The sequence below is a fragment of the Hyalella azteca genome, unplaced genomic scaffold (assembly GCF_000764305.2).
Source record: "Hyalella azteca isolate HAZT.00-mixed unplaced genomic scaffold, Hazt_2.0.2 contig12663, whole genome shotgun sequence".
Lineage (NCBI taxonomy): Eukaryota > Metazoa > Arthropoda > Malacostraca > Amphipoda > Hyalellidae > Hyalella > Hyalella azteca.
In genome coordinates, this window is record NW_025942615.1 from 252,230 (window position 1) to 271,746 (window position 19,517).

The following is a 19,517-nucleotide window of genomic DNA, read 5'->3' on the forward strand; positions in this document are numbered from 1 at the left end:
CTCGATGGCACACCGTAGATGTAACTCTCTCGGTTTTGTAACCAGAACACACGTATTGTAATTATACACGCAATCTAAACTTGTAAGCTTGAGCTTAAGTGCCTTTAGGAGGATTGTGTACGGAGAACTTCCTTAACACCGTTTGGCCTAAACGAATGAGTTTACGATTAATCTCCTCACCTTTTGTTGATATCAGTGTGATGATGAAAAATTCAGTGTATGGACATTATCAACCCATTACTCCAGTGGGTTGTGTGCAACCAAAGCATTTCTGCCGCGTCACCGAACTTCGGCTATGTTGACGGAACATTTCTTTCGGACGCAAACTACAAAATTGATCAGAATGGCATCTTGATTGCAGCGAAAATAGCGATTTTTTTTAAATACATACTTTCGTATATTGATGTAAAAGAGAAAATAAAGCAAAGGATTAAATGAAGCAATTCATTTCTTTCGTCATAATTGTTTGTTATACCCTTAAAAAATGACGAAATCCAGTCACTAATCGTTGCAGATTTAAAGAAAATCGCGGATTACCTAAATTTCTTGCTTTTCATTGTAATGCACAACTCTATCGATAAGTCAAAATTATTAATAAATAAAATATTAATGTGAAATTATGTGTCAATGCCCTAAAAAGACAGCCGTATAAATTGAAGGTAAATTTTTCACTATGCACGTTCAATTATTACAACTCTAAATTTCTACCACTGGCATATCGAAGTATTCGGAGATTATTTAGGAAACTCTGCTTAGGTACAAATTTCAAACTTAATTGCTCTCTTCTCTTGAAAATAATAACACAAACAGTACTTAGGTTAACAAGATGCCTCATGAAAACGGTTTATTATAATAATACAAGATCGCAACTAGTGGGAGTATCACAGACGTTAGTAACTTAATAGTGCGCACAAACTGCTCGTATCACATGACTGCAGGTAGCGAGGCCATGAACATTCTTCAAATATAAATTAAATCAAGCCACAAAACTGATGCTAGTCTATGTCTAAAACGGTTTTATCGTTACATGAAAATATAAATCTTGGTTTCATGGCTTCATTATCTACCAACTGAATGTTGGCTTATGTATTGTGTGTAAGGACATCTACACGAGAAGCACTGACATCTCAAGATTCACTTTTACGATCTCATTGCATTACTTCATTGATTACTTATCAACGTAAACTAACTATGCTCTAGAAATGAATATTATTGCACATCTATCTGAAAAAATTTTCAATTAAAATCTCCTTAATTTTTATTTCTGATGGTCATAAACACTCATTAGGCAGTAGAGTATTTTACGTTGACCGACTATATATATAGAGTAGCTCACCAACTTGTTTCTGCATTTCTAGTTCTTCGGTTCTTCGGTTATTTATTGATAGATTCATAACGAGTCGCGAGAGCTTGACATTGAACACGGCGAAAGTAACTGATGTGTCACAGACCACTTTTCTCGAATTGGCTCAGCAAAAGTCACAAAAAGACATTGAGTTCAACCTTCAGCCTTCTGATGGTATTTAAATTTACCAGGCCTTAATATATGTACAACTGCTTCGGAGACGATAAACAGATAATCAGCTGTAAGATAAATTTGCTCTTTCTACGATGAAATTATTATTCTACTAATATGGTCTCCATAATTTTACAGTAGATTCTGATGCAGGTGTCAGAACAGATTTTCCGATTCGCGCACTTCTGTTGTCTTCTGATTGACTATTGCTTGACGAGTTGTTTTTCAAGCAAACTTGATGTATTAATGTTCTAGTTTTTGAAAATGAATTTTCCTCGGCACCTAAATTAATTCTTTCATTCAATTTTGAAATATTTGTACGTTCTTTAGATCTGTTTCGAGTCACGAAGCTCGAATCATCTTTTATATTATTCGTCGTCATAGTTCTATTGGTCGAGGTTTGAGGTATTGCAGAGGATTTTCCAAGTTCCTTGTGGGATCCCGCATTTGGAGAGTTAGTGCAATTCAAGGGAACGTTCAAGGCGGCCACACTAGGACAATCTTTAGTATCATTCAACGGAGGAATGTTTGAAAACTCTCTAGATTTGAAAAATTCCTCGTATGCCCGAGATTCCATACCGTGATGGTAGGAAGGCCAGGGCCTGCGCGCTGCTAGCGTCGTCTGGTACAGCCGGCGCAGGGAGATGGGAAGGTGCGACATGTGGTGCTCCGAAGGCCCTGAGAGGAGCGGCATCCTTGGCAGCTGTGAAGATCCTGCCGTGTTATCTTCTACTTCTGTTTTCCTTTCATCATGTCGTCCACTGCCTGAAAAATGGAAATTTTTAGTATAAAACGTGCCCCCTCAGTTCTATTAGTGTGAAACATTTCGATCATACAGTTAATAATTCACACTCAGAAGTAAAATGTTCATTTTTCTATCTTACAGAGGATTGGACAATATTTTAGTATGTTTTTGTTGGATTTTCTATACTAGTCGAAAATTCAGATTAAGTTTTGATAACAAGAATGAAGAGAACTGAGATGATGTTGCTTTTTGAGATCGTCAGTGTAGATGTTCAGCACTGCCAGAAATTTTTGAGAAAAAAATCTTGATTACCTCATTGGTTTCAGAAATTACAGAACACTGGCATCTTCTCCAAATTTCTTTTGCGTATCATTGGTATCTTAGTATTCATAGTGAATGTTAACATTTAAAATAACCCGTCGTTTTCGACATACACTGTTTAAATTGTTTTGAATACGGCTAATGTATTGTTCACACACTCCCGGAAGTTGTTCACACAAACCATAAGATGTAGCATACGGTTACGCTTGAAATTAACACGAAATTAATAGAGCAACGCTATGTGGATTGTTCGATCTCAACTGTCGTTAAGTCGTCAGTTCGATTGTAGTCTGCGGAACCCCAGTTAAGAGTTCGTTGAAAAAATGTCGCCCATAAGTAAAAGTAAAAAAAAACTGTCAATCATTATCTTCGGCTATAGGAGTTTAATTTCATGACATATTTCTAAACGTGTTATTTCCGTTTTATTTACGGACGGATATAATTTATGCCAAAATATTAAAGAAAATTGGTTGAACATGCGAACGAACCACCTTACGGGTTTGTGGAACAATGGTTTGTCGGAATTCTAAGTCGAGTATGTGTGAAGTACACAGATAGAGAGAAAAACTGTACATGATGGGAAATGAGATTTCGGCACTCTAGATTCACACTCAACCGTCTCTGTTCAATCTCTGGACAATCAATAATCGGCTCAACGTGGACTCAATGTCTTTTTTCAGTATTTCAGGTAACAATCATCAAAGATATTGAAATCAATCAAATCAGACAAATTTGCGAACGTTGATATAAAAGTTTTCTGCTCCCCAAAAACATGTTCATTGAAATTTTACTGTGTTAGGAAAAATCTGAATAAATCGTGCAACTGCATGAAATTAATCTTGAAAATTAGGCTAATGTTGGAGAGCAGACAGTTGTGAAACTTTGACGCTTAAATGTGGCGATGGTGTAAAATCTGGAAAAATGTTCAACGTATCTATAATGTCCTATATCAAGGTTAACGATCCTACACTAAATTAACATCAAACTTATTATTAATATGATCAGCACAGATGGTTCGCCTTAAGCATCAATAAGTTTGGAACCATTCACATAGAAGTTACTTTAGAATTCATCGAAGTGAATCTACACGAGTGCTGACTGAGATGCTTCATCAAACAACAACTGCCAACCTGTTCTGCTCGGAGACCTGCTCGCTGGTATCAGTCGAATCTTTGAAGACATAATTGAATATCAATATTGTCTCTATGTAAAATTAATAATGTAACAATGGATTCAAAACAAAGTAAAGATAAGACAAATATGCTAAGTAACAACATAATAATAATATATAATGTAATAAAATAACCTACAGCCCCAGGAGTGCGCCAGCAACATCCTATCACACATATAGGACTGGAGGTAGGGGTGTGTTATGACTGTGCTTGTGAGGCTTGAAGAAATAAAAAGCATCAATACACTTGTGCCATTTTTTAATTAGAAATTGATACATGAGTAATGCATGTATTTAAACATAAATATCATCAAGAGTCTCCGTTAAGTCTCTGAAATAAAATATCAAAGTCCAATTACAGTGCAACTTTTTTCGTCCAAATTCTCGATGTCTTTGGGCAACTATGACAATGATATTATTTGAAATTTTTTGAAGGGGATCCATTTGATAGATGTCCACGTTAAAAAAATTATCGGAAAATTAAAAATTTTTTAAATAATAATTTGTCACTCAAGTTTCTCCACCCAAGACTGCAAATTACCAGGCTCATCGAACGTCTTCACACGTTTAGTGAGCATCTATAAATTCTCTTTGATGAATTCTAAAGAAGCTGCTATCAGTCCGGCGTAAACCTTATTGAGGTCTGAAGCGAACCACTCTTGTTGATCGGGTTAATCATTGATTTGATGGTAATTCAGTGCAGTGTGGTTAGCCCTCCAGTAGATAGTAGATATGTTAATTTTTTAGTTTCAACTTTCTAATCCTCTTGCCTTTCGGCTTCATGGCCACCACCGAACACCAGCAGCTTAAATTCAAAATTGTCTGCTTTCTAACATATACTTTATGATTGAGATTAATTGCATGCAGATGCGTGATTTATTTGGAAGTAGGTTCTGATGTCTATGCAATTAAAAGCATGCAATTCTTACAAGAGCTGCACTCGTAAAGTTGGCCAACTAAAATTTATGAGTTTTCTTTGATAGAAGTTTAATGAAGACCATGCATGAGTCGAGAGCTATCTGGCCAACAAATGATTACTGACTTTTAAAGTTCTTTATTCTTTGGAAGGCGATAGTTTTCGTGATAAAGATGACGCATAAGAAGCTTATTCTCTTTGTAGCCGCAACAGAGAGTTCATGCACAGCTCTGAGGCAGCGAAGCAAATACCTTCACATGCTATTTATTGGTCAATCAGTCAGTCGCTGGTTCTGGATGAACGCTCAATTACACAGCATTAGAGCGGCGCGTGTGCGTGAGTAAGACCACTACGGAACAACAGAAGCGCCAGGCCGTCGCCTAAAAAGCTCCATAAGTTGGGGCGGTGGTAATTGATTTCTGCCGAGCAAACTGGAGCTATGACGAGCGTTGGTAACGACTGTATTGCGTGAAGCGTCGTACGCACCCACTGAAATATGACAGCTCAAACCAACGCGATTCATATAGACATGATCAAACGAAGTCGTGGCTCGCAATGTTATTCGTACGGACAGTCAGGTCGGCGGCTCGATATCGCACATTTCTAGCTCGGGTGCTAAATCAAGTCCGTGTTAATGGATAAGAGGGCAATAAAAGGCAGCCTCAAACAACCCATTAAGCAGTTATCTCCTACTTTGAGGTCCAGCAATAGGTGGCGCTGCAAAAGAAGAGCGCCATTACGACCCTCTGATGGGCTCAATAGCTTAAATTCTCTTCAGGCGCCTGTATTGTTTGATCGCCAGTTAGCCTGTCGCATGCAATAGCGAGGAGGACGGAAGCTTAGGACCTCCCGGGTGTGATAACATGTCCAGACGCCGTAACTTCATACGAAGAAATTTTATGCATATTAAAAATACTCTTTTTGAAAAAAGGGCATGATTCAATTGGTACAAAATTCACCATGATTCAATGCATAGTTTTTGATGTGACTTCCGAGTAAAACTTTAATTGTTGCGTCCTCTATTTTTTATGAAAAAAAAGGTTCTTAATACAACAAAGAAAAAATTCAGAATAAAAGGCTTTTCAATATAAATCAAGAGTGTGAACAAGAGCTCGTTGGGGTCTCATAGTTAGTATTTATCTGGATACCAAAAGTCCAATAAATAAAAACTCTTGCTGCATTTGTGAACAATAAAATCGTTTGGAATCGGAACATGAACTTATAAAATGAACGCAATCACGCATAAAAAAATCAGCAAACACTCTATCCCAGTGCATTCATGTTGATAACTTCTAAACAGGTTTGCTTATTGAATTTTTAATGTTAGCCACAGCGGTGGTGACGTATATATAGCGTGACGCAAGTACAATAGTTCACGCCACACATGAAGCTGCGTGGCTCCAGCCACTTTTGAAAGAAGCAAGCGCTTCACATGTCACGACGCCAAGACCTGAAGAGTTGAGCCATTAAAAACAACGCACTTTAAACATTGCGGTGAACAGTTGAGACAATGTGTTATGCCAGGCACCGCAAGTGTCGTGAAGTGGTGCACATTACCCTGCACCGCAAGTGTCACTGTATGGTGCACATTACCGTGCGCCGCAAGAGTCACGGTGTGGTGCACATTACCGTGCGCCGCAAGTGTCACGGTGTGGTGCACATTACCTGTCTCTTATACACATCTAGATGTGTATAAGAGACAGGGCATGTATGTGTTCGGTCAGTGACAGGCATGTAGGTGTTCGGTCAGTGACAGGCATGTAGGTGTTCGGTCAGTGTGCGGCATTGGAGCCCCTGTCGCTGCGAGGGAGTCTGGTCGTAAAGTGCGGGATGCGTGACGGAGGCCTCGTTGCCGGGTGTGGTCGGAGGGACGCTGGCATGGAAGCTGAACTGCCTGCCCTCGTGGACATATGGCAGCTCCCTCAGTGTAATGTGGCTTAATGTGTCACTTAATATGTACCAGATCCTGCAGCTAATATGCAAGGGTATTTAACATAACTTGTTCATTGAACAGTACGGTACCCAGCAGAGCTTGTAAAATAGATAGAAGACCGGTGAAACGTGTAGCAAAATTTGACATCAAAAACATCTTGTTAGTCAAGTTTTGTTTAAAAATTTGAGTTACGCAGTAGCTTGGACCTAATATCTTGAAAATTGCTACTTATGCACGAAAAAAATCAGAAAATTAAAATCTCATCCTGGCTTCTTAAAAAGTATATTTTTAGCCTTATTTTTAACCAACAATTTCTATGCTGAAACATCTATTATCTAATATTTTTGCATTAAGTGTCAGATAAATTTTTACAACAATCAAATCACAACGCAGAATTAATTTAATATGTGTATGAAGGGGAATCTGATATCATTCTACAAGTTCTGAGAACGTATATATTCGTTCGTTATCGAAGCGATTCCACGCACGCTTAAAAAAATCAACTCTCGTAAAATAATCAAATAACAATGAAAAATTTAAAAATGTGGGTGATTATTGTTGTAAATTAAGTACGAAATGTATCTGTTTAAACACAAAAAAATCTGTTGGTATCGAACATTATCCGAAAAGCTCCATAATTGTTTTCTTGATGAAAGAAATTAAAATTAAATTAAATAATTCATAATCCGGATTTTTTCTTAAGTAAGTTAGGTCATCATAAAGTTTTTTCCAGGCATCAATTCATTTTTTCGTACGCAGAACAAGCGTAGACAACTATAATATCCGGGGTCGAAAGCAAGATATATGAAGGCTGTTCGAGGGCGGCTCTAAAGCTGTCGATTCGCTATCCAGATAAGGAATTTAATTGAACTCGCAGCATTCAAGCGTCACGTTCGATTATATTGTCCTCAGCTGCTCATTTCTCTATTATTTTTAGATATACTTGCTTACAATTATTTTGCCACGTAAACTTATCATTTAAATCTCCAGTTTTCTGTTGTGTACGCAATTTAATACAGATATACGTATAATATAAGTGTTTTTTATGTCTATACTGGATTAAAAGATTTTGCGCGTGTTAAATAAATGGTCAATAATTAATTAATTGCATTGTTTTATGTGTTTTGGGACTGCAGGCTAACTATATCCTGCGACAAGGTTGCTTCACACAGGCCCTTACATTCCTATGATCAACATAACCTCAAACCAGTTTGTTGGTAGCGACCATCGGACTTTGTCAAATAAATTGAATTTTTATTTTTAAAATATTTTAATGTCACATACAAAAAGAAGATATATCAATACGCGAATAATTATAAAAAGTGGAATCCAATTCAATAAAAGTCGTTCAACTATGCCTCTCAACACTTGACATATTATTATAGGTATATTAAAATTGTTTTTCTCAACACGATGAGATCAATCAGTTTGCATATTGACGATGTATGTTTAACTCGTGCATTGAATTTTTAACAAAATTGTTAAAAAGGTGAAGGCGATCGCCATTGCTATCATTTCAGGGATTGGTAAAGTGTTAACGAATATTTGAATTTAAACTCATTAATTATCTTTAATATTTACTAAAAAATCAACTAGGAATTAAGAATAATTATAATATTGTAATGGGAGCAGAGCGCAGCAAGTGCAAAAAAAATTGGCTGAATTTTATACGTTTTATATCAAGATTTTCTTATAATCTTGCACCTAAACAAAGTATTGGACGTGTGGTAATCAAAGTGCTGAACTAAATTCATTAATATGAAGAATAGTAACAAGTGCAAGTAATACACAGAGCTAGAAACCTTGCCCACTCGCACTAATAAAACCGAGATTACTTGAGAATTTCATAAAGCATTAAGAAGCCCACAGCTTACAATACTCTTAAATGTTGCCCACGTGATTAATGCATCCCGGCATGCAAGTGAATTTATCGTACATGAAAAACTTGAGTTCGTCAATCGGCAGGTCGCGCACTGAACGCTATGGAAATAAATCAACTGCGGACATCCGCTGATTTCAGAGCGCGTGTTAGACAAATGGCGAGTGTCCGCGCTATGTCACGGAGCTATTCAATGTACCTAAAATATTTACACTGTGCCAGGTATACTCCTTGTAGACTTTGTGCAGCGATGTTTGTTCAATAGTGGCATCGTAAATCATAGATAATCGCCGACCCAGGTACAGGAAAATTTATCAGAAGCAAATGAATACGAAAGCGAGGAGTTCCAATTAAATGGCCAAGGTTTCTTTGCGTTTTTAATGACTTTGCCCCGGAATTAGAAACATAAATTACTTCGATTACTATACCCTTAACGATGGTTCATACGTTCACCGTGTAAGTTACACATGGAAAACCTACAGCAACATATTGATCACTTCTGGTGATCGTCTTGCTGCATGCAAAAGCCGAAGAATTAATAATTTGTAATTTTCTAAATCGGGTTTTCAATTTTTTTAGGAGGAGGAAAAAATTTTCTTATAGTTTATACTAAGTGAACACGATCGAAGAAATTATGCGGGCAACGTCTAGCAGAAACTTTAGGATATCAGAGAATGCAGTTAATCAGAGAATGCAATTTGTTGCTTATTATTGTAGGATTTCTTTATTCTGTTTTTCGCGGGCATACTTGATTATAATCCAATAACCTATATTTATTGATCTGTACAGTGAATTAATCATAAAATCTGTATGATGAATGTGATTGGCATAACCAACTAACCTTGTTCATAAATTATGTTCAGACCCATCGAGCAGAAAAATAAGGTATGAGGTCGTAATCAAACATTTCTTTCTAATTTACGTGCAATATCATATTAAAGCTTGATTTGAATCATCAAATTATTCCGAATAAGTAAATAATGCCGGATGAGCGTCATCGTTTATTAAAGTTCGTGTATTAGTTATCTCTACACAAGTTATAATATTAAAATACTATATTATGTATAGAACATATTAACTATAGAACTACATTAATAGTTATCAGAGTATACATGACTGTAACCATATGCTCAACTTTGCGTTGAGTTTATTTTCACTCCTCTTAATTACCCAGACCTTATTGGCCGTTGATTTCCAGCGTATTTAAAACTTGGTTTACTCGCACCTCAATTCCGCAATGAAAAATTACTCCAGGTAGTGGCTAAACTATTCCGCATAGTGGATGTTAAATTCTTAATCGATTCAAAATTGTTACCCATAGTTTAAAACGATGTTCACATATACCTGAATGAAAGATTACTCAGATTAGAGGATTATTTTTACGAAAATATGAAGTAGCACGTACATATATGGCACCGAGCCTATACTATATCTATGGACCTGGAAATATGAGATTATATGAGGTAATTCTTTGCTAACAAAGTTATTGCGACTTGATTTAAAATAGAATGGATATAGATCGCCTAAGTTTCAATAAGTTTTGTTGGTAAAACGTAGCGCTTTACGGAACTTGCATGGAGAAGCTGATGCAAATGGAAAGAGAACAGCCGTACCGGAAAATGTATCGTTAGCTTGAAGATTTTATATACAACGAACATGGCCAAAAAGACTAACCAACCGTTAGTTTGGTTTCGTTCCCTGCCTACTTCCTGGAAACTATATTAACTGCTTGATCATCACTGAATTATATAATAGGCGAATGAATGCATTTTACTCGCTAATTTTCTTTAAGGAATTAACAGTAATTTAATGCTGGTTCGTACCAATTGCGTGTCCTTTCCCTTCAGGAAGCTTCCCTAAAATTGACTGGGGTGATGTCGTTGATGCCGCACAATGCATATACGGAGTCGCACAATGCATATGGAGTAACAATTTGCAGGTATATTGAAGTCAGTCTACAGAAAATTTTTTTATGATAAGTTAACTTTGGTAGTTTTCATAATAAATCATGAGCAAGGGTAGCGGTACTCCCGAAATTTGCGTGACAGAAAGCTATTGCTTTCGATTCAAACTCAGCTTGCGACTTGGCGCTGCCAGCGATGACAATGATCTGGTGCAGAAATGCTAATAAATGACCCAATAGAGCATGACCACAGACCGCTTGTTAGCTTTAGCTGCCTTCATACTGGTCATTTGACACATAAACTAGTTGCAGCCAGCCGCTAATTTCGTTCACGAACTAAACTAAGGCGCTTATTTCGTTGCAAAGCCTCGGTGGTGCCTAGACACTTCATCTGAATGCTCTTGGATCGTGGCTGGAAGCGAGTCGTTCATGCAGACCAACTCGTCATGCACAAACTCGGGTATTAGCAGCCCGAATAAGTAAGCGTCGAGTCGTAAGTAATGACCACATGTGTCACAATCGGACAAGCCACACGTTAAATATATTACCGCCACAAGTGGTACCTCTGTGTGGCGTGAGCGATATGCAGAGATCATACATGAAATTAACCGCGTCGTTTATGAAGAGCCACTCATCATATCAAACTCTGCAATTAGTGGCAGAAATAGACTAGTATCGGGTACTAAATAAGTATTAGTATAAGTAGCATAAGTACCGTTAGTATGGGATTACTTGAAACTTAGTGGCTACCCCATTACATTGTTCCAAAAAGCTTCAGTTCGTTCTTAGGGAGGCCCATCAATCTTTGATTTAAAAGCATGACAAATGAAAATTAAATAATTATTTAATAATATGTGAACAAACTTGTGTTCCGATTGCTAAGATTACTTTTGATCTCGCTCGAAAAAAGCGTCTCGGCATCGCCAACACAGAGAATGCGTTAGGAAATTCATTTCTCGTTTTCCTCGATGGCTTCTTATTTGTTCCAGAGTGCAAAGCTGGTGCTAAACTTGGCATCAGGCTGGTCATTGTAAATTTCCAAGTTTACTATGTTTGCCCTGAACACTAAGCTAAGGTTAAATAGAAATCTCGCTTCAAATTGGAATTGAACCGCGTTTTCGCACCAATAAAAACGCGCAAGTTTATTTAAGGGTTTATACGTATAAGTTTATTAAAGATATCGACCCAACATTGGTCGATAGCTGAACCCCAAATAACTTCAGTTCAAAATAAGATATCTATTGACTTTGTTCAGATATTTATGTTGTCTCGCTTTGTTCGCTCACCTAAAAAAATCGTTGTACTAAATGCAATTATTTTTATAATGTTGCACAGAGAACAAGAAGGAGTAAAGATGATACCATTAAATGTAAAGCTCAATTCTAACCAGAACTGGTTTGCCATGAATTTTTAAGAGTCCAGTAGACTAAATACATTGAAATAGATAGATAGATTCAATTTAAAATAGATTACTATTTTACATCAAGTCTATCTATCTATTTCAATGCATTTACTCAACTGGGCACGTAAAAAACTCACGGCAAACCAGTTCTGGTTAGAATTAAGCTTTAAAAACTTCAAGTTAATTTAAAAAGCGCTGACACAACAGGCAATACGAAAAATAAATAACTATATTATTTTCCGAAACTGTGCCGCCTGTAGAATACAATAAAATATTGAAGAAAATTCATAAGTAGTAGTAGAAGTAGTAGTAGGAGTAGTAGTAGTATAATGATTTGCTAGCGCTTCAGCAATCAAGCAATTTTGCACCTCAAATTAATTGATTAATTAATTAATCAAGCTATTTAAAATCTCAAATTAATCATCACTCACAAGCGGCGGAAGGTCTGAATTGTCCAGCCCGCTAAAGCTGGCTGGAAAGAAGCAGCGTTAGCATCTCAAAGCGACGAAGTGACAAGGAGAGACAGGTGACAAGCAAGAGAAACGAAGACACTCGAACAAGAGGTCGCTTACACGGGACGTCGGCCGCCCGCACGAGAGAGACAGAGAAGGGAAATGTAAGGAATCCTACCTACATAATAACTTCTGTCTCTTATACACATCTAGATGTGTATAAGAGACAGGGATAGTTTCAAAGGTGAAAAGATGACGGAAGGATAGTTTCACTGTTTTAAAAATGAAGGATGGATAGTTTCACTGCTACAAAGCTGACGGAAGGATAGTTTCCCTACTACAAAGCTGACAGAGGGATAGTTTCACTACTACAGAGCTGACGGAAGGATAGTTTCACTACTACAGAGCTGACGGAAGGATAGTTTCACTACTACAAAACTGACGGAAGGATAGTTTCCCTACTACAAAGCTGACGGAAAGATAGTTTCACTACTAAAAGCTGACGGAAGGATAGTTTCACTACTACAATGCTGTTGGAGGGATAGTTTCACAGCTACAAAGCTGACAGAAAGATAGTTTCACTACTAAAAAGCTGACGGAAGGATAGTTTCACTACTACAAAGCTGACGGAAGGATAGTTTCACTACTACAAAGCTGACGGAAGGATAGTTTCACTACTACAAAAACCTGCAGTCAGACACCGCAAACTCAGTGGTGGGGCGCTCAGGAACAATCCCCTTAGGAGCGCGAAATCCCATAGGACTTCTGACGAGCACAGACACACGTCAGAAGTCCTCATTGAGAGAAAATTCCTAAAAATTACATGATATAATAGAAGGTAATTCAGTACTAACCGGCAGCTGGAGGTGCTTGGTTGGCCATCAGGGGGTAATGGAGGCTGGGGCGATGGTTGAAGCCCGGCAGTGGCCCGCCTCCGAACAGGAAAGGGGAACCCAACCAGGTTGGCTTCATCGGCCCATAGCAGGGCCCTGCGGAGCCGAAGAGGACTTTCAATTATTACCTCATAACTCAACTACTGATATTGTTTAAAAATGGCATTAATTGTTTACAAGAAAAATCTCAATTGAGCAATTGAAATATAAAGGCAGACAATTAAAAAAATCTGAAATCAAGTTCTTCTGCTCGTATATCTAGCCAATGATTACACTTTTTTCTCCGATTGAAAATTTCCGGGAACTCGTCAACAAACATTAAAGGACACATTGGCACCTTAAATAAAAACTTTATAATGTAATTTCAATCTCATTAGATATTTTTCTCTGTTGAGCAGAATAAAGAGACGTAACCTATAAACAAAAAGCAGTTTAGATGAATTAATTCTGAGCCCCCAGCGAGCAAGATAGCCGAACACACACGTAATTTGAGGAACGTGTGAGCAAAGCCGCACTCATAAATAGCTTTTTTAGCCGACAGCGCCTCATAAAGTTATAGATTGGTGTGCATGCGAGGAGCGCTAACCTCACTAGTATTTACGAGCGCAGTAAATGCGCCCAGACCTTTATTTATTCTAATGTTCAATAGAAACAACTATGTTAGCGTGCACAAGGCACGCCAAAGTAAGCTTAGCATCGGTCAGCTGCCAGCTCCTCAATAGAATTTATTGGCGTAAATTACAGAGCGGTTACAATTAGTGCCTTCGCTTTATCGTGCGTGACTGGTTCGTGAGCAGGGCTTGCATTCGTTACCAAACGTACAGTTAGTAGAGCGCTGTTCGTGCACGGTAATGAAGCCGTAAATCACGCCTCGACTAGCACCTGCTATAAAGATAACAAATTTCATATTCAATTGACGAAGCCAAAAATAAACGAGTCTGCATATATAGTGAATCATCGGCTCTTAACTTGGAAAAATGAGTACAATGTTGAAACTTTTTAAATTTATAAAGCTTAAGGTCGGACAGACAGTGTATAAAAAACATGATCGATGTGTAATGTCCATGCAAACAAAATGGATTGAAGGTTCGATCTTCTATGGATTATGAATGAAACATGAAAATACTTTTACCAAGATTAATAATCATGTAAGAAGTGATAATGCGTAGAATTGAAATTTCAATTTATATATACTTAGAATTTGTTCAACTGTCAAACGTTTTTAAAATTTATAAACTCTCAACTGCATAATAACTCACTTGAAAATTAATTCAGTTTTCCTGTGTGTAGAACAAAGTTATGCTCGCATTTAATCAGTATTCAGAACAAAGAAACAGTGCTGCGTTTTAATACTTTTTCCTGCAAGCAATATTTATTATTTTCGACCTAAGCAGTGCGCTTCTACAACGGAAACCTGCACCCAAGATTTCTGTCCCCAACCACCAAAACATCGTCGACCGTGACAGGACTCGAACCTGCAATCTTCGGATCCGAAGTCCGACGCCTTATCCATTAGGCCACACGGTCTATATACATGATTCATCATTTCTGCTATAAAACACATTTTTGTATAATATAAAAGTTTGCATTTAGCCTTCATTGAATATATGAAAAAATAACAACATAACTCGTGCGCTGTAACAAAGGGAACGTTTAAATTTGAAACACTTCAATATCATCTTCACAGTAGCCGAAACTTTTTTGTCGATACGATTATTCGAAAAACATATTGTTACCGCATTTTTTACATTTTAAAATTCATGTTATTTGGATCAACGTGATAACATTACCAGGCATAGAGACAAGTTTGCGTTAGCAAGATAATAAAGAACATGCGAGCTTTGAACACGATTAAATATGAATTCATTATTCATGCAACGCATATTCGCATACATGGGGAGAAAAGCCAAGAGTTTCTGGAGTGTTTACACGCGTCTTGCATTAGGTTTCCAGGAGTCTTTCACTCGACATGAGAACAAGATTAATCCATTAATCTACGGTAAAAGTCCGAAACATTATAGAGCCCTTTTGCAAATACGTCCACTAGCAACTATTAAATGATGTCGTAGACAAGTTAAACTTGTATAATTGGATGAAAATGCTAACATCACTACTGCTAATTTAAACAGGAACGACAACCACAAAACTTAATTAGATTTTCTTAGCCGATGAAACTTTTGTAGCAGAATAAATGCATTACATTGTTTTGACAAGTTTTTAGATAAGAGCTATTAACGATTTATTTTTTTAACTCATTGAAAGATCTAATCTGCAACTAAAGGTGTCATAAAAACAACTTCATTTTTAACATTCCTGACAGTATCCACTTACGTTACAATTGTATTCCAATTCCAATTATAAAGATACGCAATATTCACCACAAGCAATTACTACATAAAAACAGGAGGCAAATCAAACAGGAATGGCCAATAATTACATATGCTTTAATTAATGTTCGATTAACTTCTTAGCTATTACAGTCATTAAGCTTATTTTGCTCGTACGGTTCATCGCTGTGTTTCTTCGGTGCGTTTCGCGTATTTCAAGTATAACCAATCGCTAGACACTTTCAAAGCAATTTCTATTCAAATAAAATGTAAGGGAATTTGGAGACATTGTTTAATGTTTGCAGCTATTAGAATGCCCAAGTACTCATAATAACGTATAGGAAAACATTGATTCACAATTTATCGAGGTACAAATATACACAGTTGATTTTTCCTTGGCATTCTCCCATTGGGTGGCATACGAATGGTTCGAATCATCACGTATCAAAACAAATAATACCTCAAGTTTTATTACTTCACGCATATCGTTTCGCTGTATTACTTGCCCAGAATATTTCTTAGTCCTTTCATTATATAAGCTTGAAGATAATACAAAGCAATAAAATATAATAATTCGAGCAGCGTTCTGTATACAAAGACAGCGAGCCGTGGCGCTGGCACTAAAATTAATGCACGTGGCGTTGTTTTACGATCTCATTGGGTGAGCCTAAGCTGTTACTCAGTCGTGGTTGAGCAGGAACATAAAACAGTTAATGACAAGCCTCAGTTGGAATGTCAATCCGCTGATGAAAAGACTCGGCGGTTCACCGCTGAGTCTCCACAGGCTATAAAATGAAACACGGCACACGGGCCTGATATGCAAGGCCTGAACAAAGGTTTAACGATTGTTGAATGAATGTTCACGAGCCGAAGAGCGGAGAAAGCCAGAGGGCAATTTTCTGAGTTGGTGGCTGCTGCAGGGACCGACACTGCACGGAAAATCGTTCATGATAGAGCGAGTAAAGGGAAATAAAAAAGCAGTAAAAGGCCCCGGGCAAAAGTGTTCCGTCGTTATGTCCGTTTTCCTCACGCGAAGCTCAGAACCGACGATTAGCTGTGGTTAACCTGCAACTCACACCCTCTTAAAAGCTGTGACTTGATGTTATCCTTGTGGAACGATATTTTGGAAAGACGATCGTCTGGAATACGATTCTGAGAGTACAATATTTAGAGGACACGATTGAATAGGATTCTGGGAGCGCCATAATTTGCGGACAGGATTGCCTGGAATAGGATGCTTTGTGGACACGATCGTCAGCGATATGATGCCTCGAGGGCATAATACTTCGAGGGACGCGTTGGCTAGGGATATGATACCTGGAGTGTGATACATTAATGGTACGATGGTTGGGGCCTCATAAAAACACGTTTGATAGGGAAAAGATTCTTTTTGTTTGAGATCATTGAAGAGTCTATAATTTTGGAATGCGATATTCTATATTTCGCATGGCGATGCGACCCATGAAGAAGGGACCAAATGTGGATATATGGTCATATTTCCAACGAATGCCTGAGTATGTGATATCATTTTATATAATTTCTTTTAGGGGATTGTATCGTTTTGAGGAACAATAATTTGGCGAAGCAATGATGTTGATGGGAAACAAAGCAATGAAACGATAAGGTGTGAAAATAATCAGGTGAGTTTGAATTCGAGATACGATTAGCTGGAAATGCAATCCTTGGGGTACGATACGATCAATTTGTTAAACGATGGGACGTTAGAGCTGTCGCAAATTCCAACGCCCGCTTTTCCAAAAATTACGTTTTCAATCGTTTTTTTGTAACCAAAAATTATGAAAAATGCCAAAATACGTACCTTTAATTAGGAAGAAGCTGCATCTTCAAGTGATCAAAGTATCGTTGGCTATTTTTATGCTGACAAAATTACTAAAAAACGATAGTTTCAATTCAATAGTTTCGTTTAATAGTTAGAATATTTACAAATAGAATATTAGAATATTAGAAATATTCTAATATTATTAGTTAGAATATTTTTGTAATTAGAATAGTTAGATAGTTTCAATTCAACCGCATTCCTACGCATTATTCCACTAAAGACACAGACAACAGGCTAAATAGCAGCACCTCCAGAACTACCGGCGTTAGACCACATCAGACCGAAACAGAACCTCAGGCTTTATTCCGCATCAGACCTAAAACCTAACCTACAGAAACTACAGCAATAGGCCAAATCAGACCGAAGCAGAACCATTTCCCCTATCTACTTTAGACCATTAACATGGTCTCCAAAAACTACTGCGGTAGACCACATTAGACAGAAAAAACATACTGTGCTAGTTCGCATCAGACCTTCAACATGAACTCCAGAAATTAGTGCAGAAGACCGTATCAGACCGAAACGGAACCTCCTATTCTAGACCTTAACTAAACATAACCTCTTAAAATCATTGCGGCAGACCGCATCAGACCGAAACAGAACCTCCTCTGCTAGACCTTAATTAAACATAACCTCTGAAAATTATTGCGGTAGACCGCATCAAACCGAATCAGAACCTCCTATGTTAGACCCTAATTAAACTTAACCTATAAAAACCATTGCAGTAGATCGCATCAGACCGAAACAGAACCTCCTATGTTAGACCTTAATTAAACTTAACCTATAAAAACCATTGCGGTAGATCGCATCAGACCGAAACAGAACCTCCTATGTTAGTCTGCATTAGACTCAAAAATAATCCTCATGCAGAAACTGTATGCGGCAAACTTCGTTAGACAGAATCTGAACCATACAGCCAATACCGAAAGAAAACGGATGTTTCTGGTGAACCATTCCCAGCCGCTTAATTTGTCTATTTCTATAGGGATTAAGATTTTCTTAATAGACTTTTTTGGAGTACTGCAGTCCTGAGTCCCTTATTAATTCAAGCAGGTTTTAAATTTATTACTCTTTTCTAAATATGTCACCATGGTTTCGCTTCATGTACATAGGGTTATTTCTACACCGATTGAAACTAATGCCTCCTCTGGGTAAATCGTTAAACTCAATTAGCATTCATACATAATCTAAACCTCAGTTGTGTGCACGGCAGAAGATAGACAATTATTGAAGCCGTTTGAAACACGCGTGAGTTTTAAATTCCTTCAAAAACTGCTGGCGAGTGGCCCTCAAATCTAAGAATTTCTATATAAATTTGAGCATTTAATTGTATATATATACATGAATACCTAAGCAACATGATAGTAAAATTTTATGCAGCTTTTAGTTCATTCGGCAGTTTAATCGATTAGTACTTTTAAACGTAGTTTCTTTTTACTGAGAAGACATAAACCTTCAATTTTTTCTCGCGATTTCAGGAGGGACCAAAATTCATCACAAAACATTTAGGCGATACTTATTGAGATTTTTCAACTTTAATTGAAAAATTTTACTAGTAAATTTCATAATAAAAACATGACGGCAACTTCAAAGTAAAATATATACTAATATTTAAATGCAATAGATGAAGGCATTTGCATAAATTTACAAGGTAATTTGAACTAAAATGCGTTTTGAAATTAAAATGTAATGGTGGAGCATTTACTTCTAAACATACACAGGAAATGTACATGAAACAGTTGAGAAAATGTCACGTGCTGATGGATGATTTTACTTACGCAACGATCACGGGAAGATGATTTTGCGGGCGCAACAGTGACGGAAGAATAATGTCAGTGGTTCAAAGATGACAGAATTATTCTTTCACCGGTGCAAAGTAGTCAGAATGATTATTTCACTGGTGCATGGCGACTGAAGGATAATGTCACTGATGCAAAGATGACGGAAGGATATTCTCACTGGTGCTATGATGACGGAAAGATATTTTCACAGGTGCAAAGATGACGGAATGATAGCTTCACAGGTGCAGAGATGACGGAATGATAGCTTCACTGGTGCAAAGATGACGGAAGGATAGCTTCACTGGTGCAAAGATGACGGAAGGATAGCTTAACTGGTGCAAAGATGACGGAAGGATAGCTTCACTGGTGCAAAGATGACGGAAGGATAGCTTCACTGGTGCAAAGATGACGGAAGGATAGCTTCACTGGTGCAAAGAT

At 37.5% G+C, this 19,517-nt stretch overlaps 1 protein-coding gene and 1 non-coding gene across 3 annotated transcripts in view; both read right to left on the reverse strand.

Annotated features, from left to right (window-relative positions):
* Positions 1-447: 447 nt before the first annotated feature.
* The window catches only part of LOC108676912 (runt-related transcription factor 1), a 27,027-nt gene continuing 7,957 nt past the window's right edge, over positions 448-19,517 (reverse strand). For both annotated transcript variants that reach the window (XM_047883344.1, XM_018165073.2), the window contains exons 5-6: positions 13,093-13,227; positions 448-2,281 (exon numbers count right to left, since the gene is read on the reverse strand). In XM_047883344.1, the coding sequence (XP_047739300.1) occupies positions 1,629-2,281; positions 13,093-13,227 (788 nt within the window). In that variant the 3' untranslated portion in view covers positions 448-1,628. The remainder of the gene's footprint in view (positions 2,282-13,092; positions 13,228-19,517) is intronic.
* Positions 14,586-14,658, reverse strand: Trnar-ucg. The gene has a single exon. It is a non-coding gene; the product is annotated as a tRNA-Arg (tRNA).